The sequence below is a fragment of the Xiphias gladius genome, chromosome 3, assembly GCF_016859285.1.
Source record: "Xiphias gladius isolate SHS-SW01 ecotype Sanya breed wild chromosome 3, ASM1685928v1, whole genome shotgun sequence".
NCBI lineage: Eukaryota > Metazoa > Chordata > Actinopteri > Istiophoriformes > Xiphiidae > Xiphias > Xiphias gladius.
Window position 1 is genome coordinate 10,950,029 of NC_053402.1, and position 19,389 is coordinate 10,969,417.

General features: G+C 41.9%; 1 protein-coding gene across 2 annotated transcripts; it reads left to right on the top strand.

Annotated features, from left to right (window-relative positions):
- Positions 1-2,200: 2,200 nt before the first annotated feature.
- Positions 2,201-18,220, top strand: xylt2 (xylosyltransferase II). Of its 2 annotated transcripts, none has more exons than XM_040119555.1 (11): positions 2,201-2,340; positions 7,330-7,873; positions 9,180-9,355; positions 10,811-11,013; positions 11,729-11,809; positions 12,261-12,477; positions 12,895-13,071; positions 13,206-13,462; positions 13,562-13,757; positions 14,186-14,519; positions 14,945-18,220. In XM_040119555.1, the coding sequence occupies exons 1-11, from the start codon at positions 2,209-2,211 to the stop codon at positions 15,265-15,267; spliced, it is 2,640 nt and encodes an 879-aa protein (XP_039975489.1). In that variant the 5' UTR covers positions 2,201-2,208; the 3' UTR covers positions 15,268-18,220. The 2 variants fall into 2 exon arrangements, with proteins under 2 accessions (XP_039975489.1, XP_039975498.1); XM_040119564.1 differs by having other exon boundaries at positions 14,948-18,220.
- The last annotated feature ends 1,169 nt before the right edge of the window (positions 18,221-19,389 follow it).

Genomic DNA, 19,389 nt, shown 5'->3' on the forward strand with positions numbered 1-19,389 from the left:
TCCACACGCGAGTCGGGATCTCAAACTCTCGCTCCTCTCTATATGAGCCCGTGAGGCGCACTGACGCCCCTCACCGCACCGCGTGACGTCGCCCTGGCTCGGCGCTGGACGGCAGCAGCGTGTGGTTTATGGACTGGCGCTGGCAGGGAGCAGCGGCCGCCGGACTTGTTACTTCTAAGGCTAATTTACATGGATTTAAAAAAAAAAAAAAAAAATTAAAATAAAAAAATTAAAATCAGCTCTCCAAGTAAAAAAAAAAAAAAAAAAAAAATCCTACGTGCAGAGGAGATTTCTGACATGGAAAGGGGACTCTCAAAAAACAGGAAAAGAACACGTATGGCTTAAAATCCGCGCGTGATTTCAACATGTGGCCGATATTCCTCATTACAAACTGTCCACTCTGTGTTAAGAGTCGACTGCTGCTTCCTCCGCCGTCGGATTATCGGGCATCCAACCAGTAGGTTAACACGCTGGATGCCTTAGCCGATGTCCCGTTACCCCGGAGACGGTGGGGATCCCGTCCCGAGATGATTTCTATGCAGACAAAGAGCCAAAATGTAGCATTAGTATTCATGGATGGGAACTTTGGAGGACATGTCTTCCCCTTCTGCTTAAAGTGCCAGCCCACACCCTATAAACTACCGTGTATGGCTATTTTTGTTCAACCCCAAGCTTTGCAGATCTGCCCTAAAATTAGAAGAGATACGCTGTGACCAAAGGCAGCAGGGAGACAGTGGTAAAAGAAGAATGCGGATGAGGAATCTGTTTTTAAAAAAAAAAATGATGTGTAGCCCATCTTTTAAGGAGGTGGGAGTAAACCTTACAGTCTGGTGATATCTGGAGACATATGCAACACAGAGGCTGTGTTTCAACTACATAGTGACCGATTAACAATGAGAAATGTCCGTGACTTCTTATTTTATCATTATCGATATTGACCATGACCTTGATCCAAGGCAGTAGTAAAGGCCCTGCTAAAAAAAAAAAATACATCCAGCAGAGTGACCCGGCTGGAGGACTTGCTACACAGATTTGGTTTTGTCCCAGGTTTTCTGAAACTGATAAATATATGTAACGGACCAAAGGCAGCAGGGAGAAGTCAGTTCTGCATGCTGTAAACGTAATTTTTGACGAAAAGGAGGCCAACCCCTAACTTGAGTCTGATGATATGTGGAGATAGAAGCAACACAAAAGCTCAAAAACCAAAAGGCCTACAAGGGTGAGATGGTATTTTGTAAGGTCATATTGTGTCTTATAAATCAAAAAGATTAAAAAGACTTGATTTAAATGAAGATGTTTTGCATGTTTGTGTGAACAGGAGAGAATGAAACTGGCTTGACAGGCCAATAGCAACTTCTGATTATGCTGTAATTTATAATGATTCTGACCATCTCCATATAGGCCATTGGCCTAGGCCAGGTTCATAGATGCTTTTATTGTGTTTTTAAAAGTGCTCTATAAGTACCTTGTCTCATTATTGTTAAAATGTAGTATAGAAGCACATGTACAAGGCATATGGAAATGGCAGAATTGTAGCCAAAAATAAATACTGTATCTGACTTGTATTTTTAAGGATATACCCTTTTCGCTTGACCCCTTCAAAATGTAATATATACATCACAAGGCCTTAGTTGGGCCCTATGGTTTTAAGATTTAAAACAGAGAGTAATTTCCCCTCTTGGATTGTTTCATCCTGAAAAGGACAAAGCATCCCCATATTACACCACAAAAAAAGCAGGAAAAAATATAAGCTAAATTTATGCTACTAATTTTTCTGTCAATAACTAATCGATGGATCACGTAATGTTTCAGTTGTACAGCACCGGTTGGGTGCCTGGGAAAATAATGAAACTGCAACATTTAGAGGGTTGTCATAAAGGCCCGACAACTAGGGCCCCTTAGTAGGTTAATCCGGCCACGGGTCGGGATCCACCAGGTTACACGGTTGACCTCTCCAGTACACTCCAGTGCTGGGAGTTTGCCAAGGAAACCGAACTCCATGTACTCAACAAAAGTAACAGAAAACTTTCGATGTGTAATGTATTAGCTTATCTAAACCACATGCCTGAAAATGTCTAAATTAACGCAATATTTATAACTTCTGGAGACAAACTTTGAGCAACCTGAGGATGAGGGTGAGCTTCGCCGCGTGCGCGCGCAGCTCAGAATGCGCCGTGCACGCGCTCCCCGTCGACTGGAGTCGAAAAGATGGTGGCCAGCGCTCGAGTGCAGAAGCTGCTCCGACGATATAAACTAGCGATTGCCGCCGCATTAACCATCCTCCTGGTCCAAGGGCTGGTAGTATGGAGTCTGAGAAGTCTGGAGGAGGGCGAGGCAGAGGTGAGAAACAGTCTCTCCGCTTATTTCTGGCATGATAGTGACCGGGTTGCCGCTAGCGCTTAGCTTAGCTCACCGTGTGTTATGATACAGTAACGCTAGCTGATGTTAGCTAAGTTAGCAGCTGGGGGGGGCAGCGCCTCTCCGAAACATTTCAGTACAACTTGACCAGCCCTGTCCAGTCTGTCTGCCAATGACCACAGTATCAGACACACAGTACAAGGTACTACGTGTTTCTAACTATGTAATTACTGGCACTGATAGTTCCAGCTATAGGGTCGTTGGCTTGTTTAAAGAAACAGCAGTTGTCTTAACTCTGTCTGTGCATTTCATTCAGAATCACTATGGTGTTAAGAAAATGTGATGTTGGGCAGGGAGGAAACAAACCCTGACTCCACAGCTTAGAGGAAGCAGAAGTCTATGTAGTGCTGCAACTTTGCGTGAGACTCAGTTGTGATTCATTGAAACAAACAGTTCATCAGTATGAGCTGGATTGCCATACACAGTTTTCCCAGGATATGCAGCATGTGTTCTGATTTATTTTATTTTTTGTCTTCTGCTTTTTTATATCCACTAGTGGCTTTTAATGGTGTCTCTGTTCTGTTTCTATGACCTTCACAAAAGCTTTGAATCACCTCACCTCACCCAGGTGGGGAGCATTTCGCAGGGATAAAGGCTAAAGTTAAGCAGAGAGTTTCTTCCTCTACATACCACCAAAACAATTTATTTAACATTAGCCAGGTCCTCTGTCGGAATCTCATCTCTGTGTCTCTCTTGCACACCTGGAGCACACTACCTTGAGGCAGTGTCTGTTCCCTCTGAAGGTGAGTTGTGAACAGATGTGACCTGTGGAGGACTGTGCGTGTACAGGAGTCATTTTGTGCGCTGTGCCACTACTGATAGAGCTGCAGGAATGCAAGCTGAAACCCGAAGTGAGAACCATGCTGTCTCTCTGTCATGATGTGACAAGTGTGGAGTGTGTATAATATTCCCTCCAACATGGATAGATTGCAGGTCTGTGTCTGTTGAGTAGGAGGCAGGCAGAAGCTTCAGTGGGGGAAGTTTGACTGGTTCCTTAGAGGAGGGAAAAGAGCGGCCATGGTTCTGTAGTCAGTGCCCTCCCGGTGTCAACTGATAAAATTAGCTGCTGTGGATCACTTCAGTTTAAGCTGTAAGCTAATCAGTAAACTCAAAGCTTAATTCTCAGGAGCCTGCACCTTTGCCACATATGAATTACACCAGCCTATATGAAGTAATCAATTTCCTTTGTACACTCTAAAACATGCCTTTGTGACAAAATGGGAAATTTGACATGTGATTCATCATGTTGTAGAGGTGATGTTCATTTTGACTCCTGTCATCTGTTTGTTTTATAAGCCTCCAGTCTCTCTGCATCATCAGATGCAGCCTTAAACATGCTTCAGCAAAGATACAAAAAAATGTCTATATGGGTTTGTGGTTAACTGTAGCTCACCTAGGACTGCAAATGAGCAAAAGTGAACACATTTTAAAATCTCAGCGCAACTACATGCAGGATTTACTGTCCAGTGGCTCAGACAAAGAGAACAGTGAAGCTGCACAGATTGTTCACTTTATTAATAATCTAATTTCCAATTTAGTTTTTTATTAATAATTTAAAGTTGAAAACAGGTATCATTCATTCACCTGTGAATTCTGCTTCATACTCATGTTAGCCTTACATCCAGCTATGTTGGCAGACATCTATGCAAATGGCAGCGCATGCATCTTTGCAGACTGACAGATACAGAATCAAATTTCAGACTCAAGAATGCATACTAATCATCACTTCACCTCTGAACAGTGCATATTCAGTCAGGGAGACTCGCCAATATAGGCAACATGAGCGAGCGTGGCTGGATTCCTCCGTACTCTGTGGTCTCTGCGTTAACTCACATCTGCTCTAATCAGGGTCTTGCTGTACATGTCTGAACACAGCTACATACTATATAATAAAACCCTTGTACAGAAGAGTGAAAGGATCGTGAGGAGGAAGAAGAAGAAGACTGTCATCCTTGTATCATCTCAGCGCTCTCCTACAGAGCTGAGTGCTTGCTGCTGCCTCCCGCTTCAGCAGATGGCTACGCTGATATGGTTTCACTCGACTTTAATTGGAAAGTAAAGAAGCTGCCGAGCTTTCCTTTGAATCAATACATTTTTGACATGATGGTGCTAATTAAAAGCTGTAAAACCGAGTGATAAGGAAATCGTTAGCCCCTGCTGCATGCTAGTTTTCTGTGTGAGAACACTGACGAAAGCAGCCTAAAAGTAAGTCGTCTCTTTATCAACGTTAGATTAAAAAAAAGCTTAGACTACATGTTCTTTGCACAGTAGTGTTTATATTAATTTTGCAGCTATGAGCCACTACGGAAAGAAAATGTACCTGTTATAAAAAAATGTGTGAAATTTCCAAAATATTAAATGTTTTAGTACTACAATTTGCATCTGAACCAAAACTGAGACCAAAAGCAGAATAGACATGGTATTGAAGTCAAACTAACCCTCATCCTACACTGGTTGACAAAATTGTAGGGAAAACAAAGCTGCAAACAGTAGCTTAGCTGTTAAACTGCCCTTTTGCAACAAAGGCTGTTTACATGCACATAAAAATGGGTTTATTCTTAGAAATCAGATTAAGGCAGAAATTGGAAAACCCATTTACATGCACTGGAATAATATGCCTTTGTAAAACCAGATTCCTCCCACCATTTCGTTAGACTGAGTAATTTCAGGTGCAGTTTTAGTGCTGATTGATGATTATTTTAGTTTGAAGAACACTGCTTTCACGTGGATGGTTTTTATGTCTGTAGTGGACATGTCCAACTCAGTTTGGAATACACTACATGGCTAAGATGTTGGGTTCCTTCTAGCTGTGTGTATCAGGTTTCTCTTAATCCTTTACCCCAATTAAAGGAACCTGGATTTCGTTTCTAGGCGATGTTTAGTGCATCAGGTTTTTGCAGAAAGCTGACAATAACCAAGTTACTTAAGTGCTTGTAAACTCCCTGAGAGAGGCTCATGCTGCAATGACTGGTATGCAACCGGGCTCCACAATGCCACTTACTGTAATGGGTTTGAGAGTGCAGTTGGCAATCAGTAGCTGACTGTGCTGTATTAGTTGGCAGCTGGTTCATTGGCAGTGTATTATCTGGCTCCTTGTTCCGAGCACACAGCTCCAGTCCCTCCTCTGTTCCCACCATATCGGGGCTGTTGACGTGCCAGCGGCGTGAGGCGAGCGAGCCCGCGTTCTACCATATCGTCTGACATAGGCAGAATGCTCTCAGCCCACTCACTGTTCTCTCCTCTTCATCCTTTCCCTAGTGCATATTTTGAAGGCCTTTTTGTGCGAGCCAGTTATCTGCTGTGCCAAAGCTGTGATGCTGTTTGGCTAGAAGATTTTAAAAATTGCTTAAGTCCTGATTTGTTTTGTTGTTGTTGTTTTTTGTTTGTTTGTTTGTTTTTGTTTTTTCAAAGACTGTCTTCCATTTTTGGAGATGTGAGCTGTGCTTCAGTAAGACTGATACTCTCAATACTCTTGCTTTGAAACCAAACTGTACACTTGGGAGACTGAAACATGAAGCTGGAAATAACCCAGATTAGTGTGACGATTGTGTCTGGGAAAACACAGCTCAACACATCTCTTGGATTTGAGCTTTCCCTTATATAATCTTTTTTTACTGAACCGCGGCTATGTGACAAATACTCTCTGGACTTAACGTCTCCTTCAGGGATGTTACAGCCAAAGATTCCAACAATGTGATACTTGAACAATTTTATTACTTCAAAGCAGATATAAGAGGATCACGTCTTGACTTTTTAGAGTCTGTGAAGACTCAGAGGGTGATATCAAGATGCAAATGTCACACACGAATCATGAAGCCATGATTATATGTTGTGATGTTGAAGCTTTACGTGTCATATTAAGAAAAATGATAATACATGGCTGGAATAAATCCACACCTCTGCTTATATGCAAACAGGTTTTCAAGTTTTAGTCTTGAGCCCACACAGATTTTATGTATTTGGCCCCTGTAATCAATAAAATTTTGATACCTATACTATCTGTATGTCAGAAAGATGAAGAAAATATCCTGACCACTCATGTTCACCAAATAATTTAAAATTAGGGCTATGCGTTTAATTGTTAATTAACTAAAATTATAAAAACATTTCTTTCACTCTCTGTAGGATAACAGAGAGTTCTCGTTGCTCAATGCAAATGAATTTCCACACTGCATTTGCCCTTCTGAGGTCTCCTGACTATATTTTCAATGCACAAACATGCATATACACACTGTAAAAACATATGCACTCTTACTGTTGTTCTACTATTCCTCTCTCTCACATACACACACACACACAAACAGGCGCACACACAGTAGCTGTCTGATAAGGATTCTCTAGGTAACCTCCTTAACGTCTGAGGCTTATGCTCAGTTTCCCTGTGTGTATGAACACGTGACCTACATGTACATGTGTATGCATTTTTCTTGCAGTTTTTGCCAGAGGGTGCAGACAGAGGTTTGCTGAGGTTTCTACAGTGAATCACTGGGTTCATTATGTGTCTTTGAGTGTATCCAGAACTGTGCTTTTTGCAGATTAGCTCCACAAAAAGGCAGAGGATCAGCTAAAAATAACCAAGATCAGAGAAATGGGGGAAAAAACCAAAACTAAGTAAACACAGTAAACACATCCTTCCCTCTAGGGCTCTTTCTGCTTTTGTCTCAGTGGAGATCTTTGTTTACCTTATGTGATTCTTGGATTGTGAATAGATGTCTCTTCTCAGTAGTGTTTTTCCAAGATGTTATGGAATGACTGGCAACAGATCTAAATTTTAATTATTTTTATTCTATGTCTGTCTCTCAATCTCTCTCTCTCTCTCTCTCTCTCTTTCTCTCTCGCTCTCTCTCTCTCTCTCTTTCTCTCTCTCTCTGTCTCTCTACTGCTTTCTTCTTTTCTGCTGTCTCTCCTCAGAGAAAAACACGACGGTCTAAGCTGCCAGACCACAATAGCCAGGACCCCAAGAAAGACACCGCCCTTTGGGAGAAGCAAAACTCTTTGTCAGGGAGGAACAGGGGCAGATGGAGCACCAGGTTGGAGAGGACGGGGGGCACAGCAGCCAGTGCGCTGAGGAGAGGAACCAGCCGGCGAGGAGGAAAGCCCAGCATCAGGCTGAAGTCTCCTCAGGAGCGAGGGATGACAGGGGCTGGAATGGATGGTATTGTCCCCCATGACTTGTCCAGCAGCCGCAACTTCAGTGAGACCCGAGGAGGCACAGATGGGGCAGCTAAGCTACCTGCTGCTGCCATACCAGGGGAGCCGGGCAGCGTAGACGGTGCACACCAAGCCCCCAGCAGTGACTTTGTGCCTAAATGTGATATCATAGGCAAGGACGCTCTTTCTGCCCTCCATCGTGCAGGGTCACAGCAGTGCCGACAGGAAATCGCCAACATTGTGTGCCAGCATCAGGCTGGTCAGCTCATGCCAGACGCACTTCCTCAGTTCTGCCCCCAGCTCGGTGAGAACCCTTTAAAGTTTGCGCAGATGGTGTGATAAGGCTAAAGGTGCAGTCAGTTTACACACTGAGATTTCTGATTTATTTATTACCGTAATTTCAGTCCCGGATACTTTTTTAATCAATACATTTCTCAATACCAAATTTTTGTGAAAATTGCACGTATACCTTTAGCCACAGCAGTTTGAGAGGGCTGCAGCTGAGTTGACTGTTCTATTAGTTGATCAACAGAAAAATGTAGAAGCAACAATTTTGATAAGCAATTAATCATTTTAAGTCTTAGTCTCTGGTTCCTGTTACTTCAATTTAAGTATTTTCTGGTTTCTTTAATATTCTGTGTGTCTAAACTGAATATCTTTGGGTTTTAGAGAGTTGGTCAGACAAAAAAAAATACTTTGGGTAATTGTGACAGACATTTTTCACCATTTTCTGACATTTTATAAACCAAACAATAGATTAATTGAGAATGTCATCTACAAATGAATCATTAACGAAAATAATCGTTGGTTGCAGCCTTAACTGAATGATATTTTTGGTTTGGTTTGATTCTCTATGCTCTTCACTTATCTAAAGGTTGCCCAGAAAATTTCAACCTATGTGTCAGACTTTTCATACATCAATAAATGTCTCCTCCATTTTTTTAAACGTCAAGTAGGGCTGAGTGATGATTAAATATAATCATACTCTCTCTTCATGTAAACTTAACATGACAAAATTTTCATTCAGAGATATATCGTGGTTTACAGTTCTTATGTCTAAATGAATGAAATTTTTTTTTTTCCAAAATTTGTCACAGAATGAGATCATAAATGGGATAGGATTTTCTTCTAGCAAAAAACTAAAAGCAAAAACATTTGACCCACTGTGATTAACACAAAATGAACACATCTTGTGTCTCTCTGTGTATTTCGTCCACCGCTTCTCTTCTCCTTGTCATAGACGGCCAATCAAATCGCACATATCTCTCATTTTATATCCAGTGAACTTGTGCATAGCATAGTGTAGGGGTTGCACTGGAGCAGAACACTCAACCCACGCCTCTGGCTTGGTTGTGCGTTTCAGTGAACAGAGTTGGCAGCGTTTGTGCGTGGGAAGCTTGTTAGAGGGAAAGTAAAAATAAAAAAAGAAACAAAATGGTAACCCCTTTTTTAATCTTGTACACTTTAGACATGAACCTATTATGTAACTTACAGAAATCTATTTTTATCCATTGAACAATGTCTTTTTCAACACCCAGCTTTCAAGCTCTTATTATTTGAAATTCTCCAGACCCTCCTGAATCCTCTATTTCTCCATCCTCTTTGGCCAGGTGTGTCAAATCCAGTTCAGGCCATTGGTGAGTTGGACAACAGCCTTTCCAGAGTAGAGAACCCTGTCAGGGTGGCTTTTGTTCTGATGGTCCACGGCCGTGCCGTACGGCAGCTCAAGCGCCTCATCAAAGCCATATACCACCGTGACCACTACTACTACATCCATGTGGACAAGGTAATCTACTTGTCTACTTGTCTACTTGTCAACTATACCTTCTCTGCAGTGTGCACATGCCACATCCTGGTTATTGGCTCCCTGCTTGGTGCTGGCTACACTGAGCTCACAAATGCTTTTACCGATTAGGTCTTCTTGCATTACGAAGGTTAAATTTATCCCATGGGTCTCACAGTGTGGTAAAGGGGATTAGCCTGGATAGAGTAAAGTGTGGTTATTCTTAGGAAGCTGGATTTAGTGTAGGAAAAATCTGCTATCATGTGCAGCTGGAAGGCAAAAGACTAATGTATGACTGGTGATACCGAGGCAGAGACCCCATGTGTGTTGAGCACAGATAGTAGAGGAACAGGTGCCTGTTGTCAGCCGGAAAGGTTACCAAGTCCCGGGGAGTCGCTCTGTTCTGCTGCCAAGGGATGGTGGAGAGGCTTGCTGGAGGCAGAGATAAAGAAGTCGTCAGTGGGGCAGTCATACACTTTGCAAGCCTAACCTCATCCATCTCTGAGGGAAAAGCCTGTTTGAGAGATGAGGCTCTAAAACAGGTCAGGTTGTACTTGAATCAGTCAACGAGCTCCTCTGCACTCAGCCACCCAAACTGTGTTCCTTTTTTTCCTGCTGTCTACAAGTTTCGACTGAGAGTTTAGGATTGTCTCTCTGTTGCCTTTTTCTCTGCTGTTGCTCTCCTTTCTGAACACAACCAGGATACCCACAGATTCTTGCCAAATCTGTAGTCCTTGTCCTAAATGTCTACTCTGTATTTAATACAAGACAGAGTCAGTAGCACACTTTGTGCTTCACTAAACACAATTGGACAACTGGCAATTGATTTCTAAGGGTCTTTTTCTCTTAAGCTGCCCATTTATTGCTTCAGAACCATTATTAGCTGTCTTTACTTGGCAGCATGCTTGTTAATTAGTTGGTAATTAATCTACTTTAGCTGCAAGGGGGATTTAAAAAAGTCTTTTGAACCTACAGATTTTGGTTTCCTGCAATCTTCAGACATATGGTCAGACATGCTCACTTGTAGCTTCTGTATGTCTGTATGCCATAAAACCTGACAGCTCTTTGGCTCTGACTTCCTCCATCTCATGCTCTATTCCCTGCTAATGTTTAATCCCTGCACTCCAGTCTTCTCCAGACTATCCTCTAAGCTGAGTTCATTTATTTCTGGCTTGCTGTCACCTATAGCCACTGAAAGAACAAAATACAGTCAACTTACTACACGGCAAAATTTTATTTTCTCTTTCTATCATGATTGCCCGTAGTGCAAAGCACCATGCGGCTGTTGTTACTCTCAGATCAAATTCTCTTTCAGTGCGAGCCAGCTTTGTGCGGTTATCTTGGCACGGTGGCAGCTGCAGATCGATGGGAACTGTTGCACAGCTAAAACCAGATTACATTTGTGATGCAGACACACAACTCATATGACTGTTTGACCTTTTGCTTAAAATCCTCCAGCGGTCCAGCTACATGCATCGAGAGGTCCTGCAGATAGCCCAGCAGTTCCCAAATGTGCGAGCCACGCCCTGGAGGATGGTCACCATCTGGGGTGGTGCCAGCCTACTGAAGGCCTACCTACGCAGCATGCAGGACCTGCTCTCCATGCTGGACTGGAAGTGGGATTTTTTCATCAATCTCAGCGCCACAGACTTCCCCACCAGGTTGGTCAGCCATGTACAGTAACATTAGAGATGAGGATAACCTCCACTATGTACTGCAGAACTGTCAGATATCAAAAACATATCAGTATCTCTGAGAATCTTTGCACTGGCTGCATTAAGACTTTAAGTTGTTCAAATGTTAAATATGTTTGGTGCAAAATACTTTTGTTGGAATATGGTGTGGTGCTCTTTGGTGTATTGCCTCAAAGTTGTTAAGTTTTGCACAACTTTTCCAGTTTGTGTTGAATATTTTTCTTTGTTTCGTTCACCTTCATGGCTTAATCTTTCGGTGCTGCATTGAGACTTGTTTTTCTTTCTGACCTACAATGACTGACTTTTACAGCAACATAATATAGCACAGCCTTAGCATTTGTCAGATGAAAAGAGTACCCTGTTAGCAGCATTAAATCGTTCATTTTGGTCACTAAATCACAGAGCAGACCAGATCGGTTTTGGCTGGATTTCTGGGGCAGCTCTGAACCCCTATCAGAGCAGCTGCTAGTCCTTCTGAACCATCCCAAAGGGTAATAGCTTTGATTGCTTGGGTACACACAGAGAGGCACGTGTGTACCAAATTCCGTCAATCAGAAAGTATATTATTTTATTTGTGGATATTAATAGCCACATCAACACTCAATCCAGCCTTTTATCTCCAAAGAATTCTCTAGACCGAACCTTTCTTCCTTTCACTTCTCACCTTAACACCCTCCTGCAGGACCAATGATGAACTGGTGGCTTTCCTGTCGCAGCACAGAGACAAGAACTTCCTCAAGTCACATGGGAGAGAGAATGCACGGTGAGGATGCTGGCTTTAACATAAACAACTCTCTAAAAACACATCTCTGGTTGGCATTTGGTTTAATTAAATCTGACGCCTCAATGCAGATAGTTCAGAATTTTTTATTTTTTTATTTTTTTATTTTTAATAGAAATTTACTCAGTTGTAGTAGAAAATGATGCATGGACATAAACTCACTCTGTAAATCCTGTAGAGATATTCCAGCAATTTAGCAGCAGCAAATGGGACCAATTACCAAAAAATTTTAAACTCCATGTTTTTGATCAGTGCAGACACACATGAAAGGCAAAAAGCAACATGATAAACATATTTCTTAAAGCTATTCATCTGCCATTGTTAAATACAGTGTGCCAGCTCAGAGGGAAATGGTTTGTTTGATCATTAACTTTAATCAATGTTTAACATTAGCTCTTCCACCCATAATTTTCAACTGTGCACTGTGTTCAAGGTTTATTAAGAAGCAGGGCCTTGACCGTCTCTTCCACGAGTGTGACAACCACATGTGGCGTCTCGGGGAACGCAACATCCCAGAAGGCCTGGAGGTGTCAGGTGGCTCTGATTGGTTTGCGCTCACCCACCACTTCGTGGAGTACGTCATCAACTCCCAGGATGACCTGGTGTCAGGGCTGAAGCAGTTCTATTCCTATGCTCTGCTCCCCGCTGAGGTAAGTAAGCCTTAGGTGGTCTGTTTATATCTTGTAGTTGAGACAGACAGTTTGATATACAGGTCTGTCTCAGGCTTGTCCTCCCCTGCCAAGTCAGAAGAGTCTAGCAGCGGAGATAATGTAATACTTTAAGCTTTAAGGGCACAGTGTGCAGCAGAGGTGCCAGACGAGAGGAGGGTTCACATGAGTTTATCTGACTCTGTGGTATAATGTCTCAGAGGAGGAACAGTGGGGTTTTTTTCACTGTTGTTTGGTGCTATAGATGTATAACCTTTTACAATTTAGACTCAGTGGGTTAGAAACTGTTCATGCGTATCTTTAAAGGTTTACAATAAGTAATAAAACAAACTTCAACCTCTTTGTTTTATTGCACAGTACAGCAGAAATATTGCATTTACTTCTGCACTTTCTCTCCAGTCTTTCTTCCACACAGTACTGGGGAACAGTCATATGTGTGACACCCTGGTGGACAATAACCTGCGCGTCACCAACTGGAATCGCAAGTTGGGCTGTAAATGCCAGTACAAGCACATTGTCGACTGGTGTGGCTGCTCTCCCAATGATTTCAAACCACAAGACCTCATCCGGATTCAGGTGAGTGAGCCAGAGGAGAGTAGAATGCAACAACAACTCAAAAAAAAATTTTTTTTACCTGGCTTTCTCAAATGTTTATTTTACCACCAGTTTGGTCCAGAGTCTTAAAGGATCATTTTCTTTCTCATCCACAGCAATTGACCCGTCCAACATTCTTTGCCCGTAAATTTGAGTCAACAGTGAACCAGGAGGCCATAGACATCCTGGACACTCACCTGTACGGCCAGTACGCTCCAGGCACTATCGCAATCAAGTCGTACTGGGAGAGCTTGTTTGAGCAGCTGGATGGCGTTGGCTCACTCAGTGACGTGGCTCTCACTGCTTACACTTCTTTCTTTCGCCTCGGCCTGAAGACTCTGGAGACTACTCAGAGCAATGTGGAGGCCTGCAGGTAGACAGTCTGTCTTTTAATAATGTAACTGATTTATCAAGTGTAAAGCTTCATTAACTTTTATATGGTATGTATGATTTATTTATTTCTTCACTTCAGGTTTGAACCAGTTGGCTACCCTCTATCAGTACACTTGTACTTTTATGATGACCGTTTCCAAGGTTACCTGGTGCGTCAGGAAGCCCAGGCTGTGGGCTCAAAGGTCCGGGAGACACTGGAGATGTGGGCAGTGCCCCAGGCCTCCTTCGTCCTCGAGAAGGACCTTAAAGAGTTTGAAAGGCTCAAGAATCTGGAAGTAAGTGCCCTCTGAGGTAGTAGCTTTTACTTTACACTCGTCATTGTTCTTGGGCTGTGTGACTGATAGATGGTTAGTCTATATTATATTGCTCATGTTTCTATCCTGCAACTTTAAAGATGAAGGTACCCTAAGAAAATTGCTGCGTGGAAAGATTCTCTCCCTGATAGGTAAAAATTGGGGTGACATTATCAGGGCTTGATCTGACCACAACTGAATTTTGAAATTTAATTAGTTTAACAATATATTAATATTGGGAGGAATGCTAGTGCAGAAAGTGCTAACATATTCGTTTACCTTTTCCTCAAATAAAATATGAAAGTCAAAGACGTAGGAGACATTGTTTTGCTGTATTGTGTCACATTACCCATTTTTATTATTTCAGGACACAACAGACTTATGAATCATTTCGTCTTTCTCCCTGACAGATCGGCACAGTGTGGGATCCAAAGGAGAGAATGTTCCGTAACTTTGGTGGGGTGATCGGGCCTTTGGATGAACCCCTGGCAGTCCAGAAGTGGGCCCGTGGTCCCAACCTCACAGCCACTATTGTGTGGCTTGACCCAGCTCTGGTGGTGGCAGCATCGTACGACATTACAGTGGATGTGGATGCAGAGTACACCCAGTACAAACCGCCGCTGCAGCGACCCCTGCGGCCGGGGACCTGGACAGTCCGGATGTTAAAGCAATGGGAGCGCGTGGCAGAAGTTCACTTCCTTGTCATGCCACTAACCTTCAAAGATAAGAAGCCGCTACACAAAGGTGAGACATGGATTTAGAGCAACTGATCTTCATTATTTCAGTTTAAAGGATAAGGATCGTGATATTCAGTATTTTCCTTATTTTGAACAAATCCCACGAAAAGACTGAAAACAACAAAGTAATTTTCCTATTCTATCTGTGGCTCTCAGCTCAAAGCCTATTGGTTCCTACTGAAGACATAAATCTTTAAGAAGGTGTCAGAGGCATATTGTTTAATTTTGAGAAAAAAGCTCACTCAGAAATTTCTAAGACTGGTCTTTTCATGGGATTGTTGACAAATAAAGAAAAACATACCAGATTTGTCCTTAATTGAAAATTTGAAGTTTAAACCGTGGTAACTCAGCTGGAATCTTTTGTTGGATCTTTTAAAAGTTCCTTTCCCCTTTCAATTTCTCTTTGTCTGCAAATGTGAATGTCCACTCCAGAAGAGGACAGCTGGCTCCATGCAGGTCCTCCAGGGAACCTGTACCTGGAGCAGAGTTTCCAGCAGCTGAGCTCCATGCTGAAGCTGCCTCCCCAGGAGTCTGCCATGCGGGAGGCTCAGCGCAATGCTCAGCTCGTTGGTCAGTCCCTTGAAACGTGGGTGGACAGCAGCATCAGGACCTTCTGGGTTACGAGCAACCTGTGCACCACACAGACTTCCTCCTGCCCACTATTAGGACCTTGCTCCAAAACCTCCTGGAGCTCCCTGTCCCCAGACCCCAAGTCTGAACTGGGCCCAGTCAAAAGTGATGGGCGGATCAGGTAGCCCCAAGAGAGGAGAGACCGTAGACTTTAACACATACACAGGAAGACTGAGGGAGAGCTGGACCTACACTAAAGAACTCCAGGAGAACCTATGTGAACCGGATATTGTCCCCAAGGTCTCAAGGGCACATAAACACCCAAAAGTCAACGTCTTGCACTGAGGAGTCAAGATATTCTTACTGAAGTGGTACTACAGACTTAAAAGAGGAGGATATGGCTGTTGGAAATTTTGCACGTAGAAAATTGCAAGCACAAAGACTTGTGTCATTGTTCGCTGAATGGTTACACGGATGCCAAATGTATTGTTGTGTTGTTTTGCTGGCACACAGGTTTTCAGTCAGGGTCGGTCTGGGTTGGAGTTTGAAAAGAACCCTCTGCACATGTTTGAACTCTGTTTTGGCACTCTGTTTTTTAGTGATCCTCCGCTTTGAAAAAATCAGAATGCAGTTGTCAAAACTCAACAACAGACTCGTCACTGTCCTTCTATCTTCATTTCAAGGGAGAGTACAACCTCTGAATCATATTATTGTGCTTATTTTGAAGCATTGCTATTTAAGCATGTGGAGCAGACAGATGAAGTGCACTTTACTGTAAGACTATGACCTTACACAGAGGTCCCTCGGTTACAGTGTGAGGAGCAGAAATTAAATTCAGAGACAAGGTCCCATCACGTCATTTTACAGTAGGCTCTAGGACAAATACCTGCACCGTGACTCCCTGTTGCACAGACACATCAGTGAATACTCAGACTGTAACGTGGGTGAGGAAAAAATTAGGAAAGCGAATGAGAGGGGTTCTTAGGTTTCAAGTCTTCTTTTATTTTTAGTTCTCTTTACTGTGACATATATCATTTTTTAAACATGTAATTTTCTACATATTTGCTTTATCTGTTAGTTCCCTGAAGTGGCTGTTAAAGTGTTAAGTTGTCTTTGATGTCCATTGTTAGAAAAAAGCCACTCTTAGTTGTTTTTCTGGTCAAAGGAAGTGCCTGGACAGCTGCAGCAACAAGGCTGCAGATAGTGTGCTTGCATTCAAAATTCCTCTGAAAAAGTTGATAAAACAATCTCAGCTCAAAAGACGCACAGTTTCATGACAACTGGGCGGATGATGATTTGAGGTATGCTCAAAAGCTTCGGAACAAGCGAGTACGTGGACTTTGAGTTGAGGTTGTTTTGTTAAATCATGTGACAATGCTCAAATCGTCTGAAATAATTTAGAACTTTTGTCTATCAACAAAAATCGGCAACTATTTTGATTATCAAATAATCGTTTAAATATTTTTTCAAGAAAAAAACCAAAACATTTACTGGTTCAGGGCTCAAGTGTGAGAATCTACTTGGTCTTACATTTCTGTAAATGTATTATTTTGGGGTTTTGCATTGTTTCTTGGACAAAATAAGACCTTTGAGAATGTCATCTTGGACTCCAGGGTTTTGTGATGGGCACTTTTCACCTTTTTCTGATTTTTTTATTTACGAATTGATGAATTGATTAATCTTGAAAATAACTGCAGATTGACTGATAATAAAAATAATGATTAGCAGCAGCCCAAAAAAATTTCGCTCTTTGGCTCCAAATTTAGCTAAACTAAAGCCAATTTAGCAAGTTGAAGAGAATTTGTATTAAATTTTAAAGGAAAGGTTTGACATTTTGGGAAATGTACTTTCTGACTGACAGTTAGTTCAAATGAGAAGACTGATACTAATCTCATGCCCATGCACTAAATACAAAGCTACAGCCAGCAGCAAGCTAATTTAGCTTAGCACAAAGACTGGAAACAAGGGGAAATAGCTCTTTCCAAAGGCAACAAAATCCACTTACCAGCACCTCTAAAGCTCAGTTGTTTGTTAAATCCATGTAAAAATAGTTGTTTTCTGGGGGATTATGTGCCAGAGTTTTTCTTTCTTGGTTGGGACCAGTAACCTGACACGTACTTGCCAACCCTACATAAAAAAGTGACTTTTTGTTGTTACACTCCAGTTTTGCTCAGATTAAGCAAACAAGATGTAACATTTTAAGATTTAAGGAAGATTTTATTACCTTTGAACAGAGGCACTGTAGCTTTTTCCCTGTGTTTCCAGACAATACAGAAAATACATGTATTTCCCAAAATGTTGAATCTTTCCTTTAAATGTCAAGCCTTGAAAATGTCAAGAGTTTCAAACCGCAAACCTGGTTAGACATTGCATGTTATACTTCCTGTGGATCAGTTTAAATGCAGTATTGTCACTCATATGTGTTTGTGTGCTCTCTTTGCCTCACTGGTTGGTTATTCTCATTTTATTTCTTAAGGTCCATTTCATTTAAACTTTTTAAGTCCACCAACCAAAAAATGGTGAACAGTACACTGTATGTTTAAGTTTTAATTTTAGCGTAATCAAGAGAATCTAAGCTGCCTTTACTTAGCCGAAAAGATGAATTGTTTAATCGATGTAATAGCTACCAGAGGTGTGCAATTAATGCCTTTTCAGAGGATAGTGAAGCCCCCTGTCCGTGTCTTAGTGTGCATTTTTACCTAGTTTTATGTGACCTTTTATGTACTTAAAGAATAGTCGGCCACCATTTGAGTTTTCAAGTGACCTTGTTTACCTTGCACAGTACAGCTGCTTCAGTGAAGCTCCAGGTTTATTGAGATAAGAGAGCAGAGTAATCAGCATAACAGATGTTATTTTTCTACACATTTTGAGAGGAAGCGTGTTTGTGTGTTGTCCATTCCTCTCCAGTGCTAAACTATTAAAAACTTCCGACTACTTATGTTGTATTTCACAGTCCACCTGTTTCTTTTTTTTTTTTTTTTTTTTTTTTTTTGGGGGGTGTTGAGGTTTCCATCCGTGCTGCTTTGATAACCAGAGGCAGTTTGGCGGCTGTTGAGTCATCCTGTGGTTCTTATCTGAGTAGGGAACTTTAGCCTGTCACTGTATGCATCTGGAAAAGCTCAAAGGAAAGCCATCCTGACTGATGACTCAATAAAAAACATTTACATGAAGGTCTTTGTCATGTTATTTTCTTCTCTTTTCTATACATGTCTGACATCTGTGACTGAATCTCGTGGTCATACAGTGCTACTTCTTCGTTCTTTTTAAAACCTGTTTTCAATACATTTACAAGGTTTATTTTTCCCTTTTAAAGCAGACCGAGGGGGTGGGACATGTTTATGAGGAGGACAGACGCTCTCCAGGGTGCTGAACACTTCCTCTTTATCACTTCCTTGTAAAAATGCTCGACATGATTTTACTTCATAAATACTGTAAGCTACAACTTTGTGTTGGTCCCTAAGCCTTTCATATAAATATTTAGTCAGGTTTGTGCGTGCTCATCCACACAACTCGATGCCACATTGCATCTTTGTTGAGGATATTAACCTGAGGCGTGCACAAAAGGAGGGGTGAAGGTGGCGACAGACGTGCTTGGGAAACGAAGAACCGGACAAAAGCAGGAGAAAGGAGGAAGTTTGACCCCGGAGCTCACCTGCCTAGAGAGTCTACACTGCCGACAGGTAGAGTGAGCGAAATGGATGATACCTTTGTGACACAGAGGCAGGAGAAGGTGGGGATGGTTTGCTGGGACAGCGCGTACGTGTCATCTGCGGTTTACATGGACACAGAGGAAAGACTGACCCCCAACACCTTGCCTTATAATGAAGACCTAATGCACAAGGTGATTACGTTTGCACTACTTTCCATGAGTATTGTTAAGTCTAAAATTGTCAGTGGTAAAATTAACCAGAAAACAGGCCAACCTTAACTCTTATAGTGGAAATGAAGGAATTTCAATTTTATAAAATATTCTCAGTTTTTGTAGGTCCAGTTCTTCAGTTTTTATCTTTTGCAAACTCCAGTCTATCTATCTGTCTATCAATCATTTAATCTGGGAATAATGTCGGGGCATCAAGGCACTTGATCTGTAACCTGTACTTCTAACTGATAACCTTAAAATGTACAGTAATTCAGGTAAATGTTATAGTAAAGTTTATGATAGTATTAAAGATCTCTGTGGTGTTTGTAATTCACTGCAGCAGAGTCTATATGCCTTATTATTTTGTAACGTTACTCCAGATAATGCCAGCTACAATGAACAATATCCATACCAGATACAGTAAACTGTGAAACCCCATAAAGTTCAA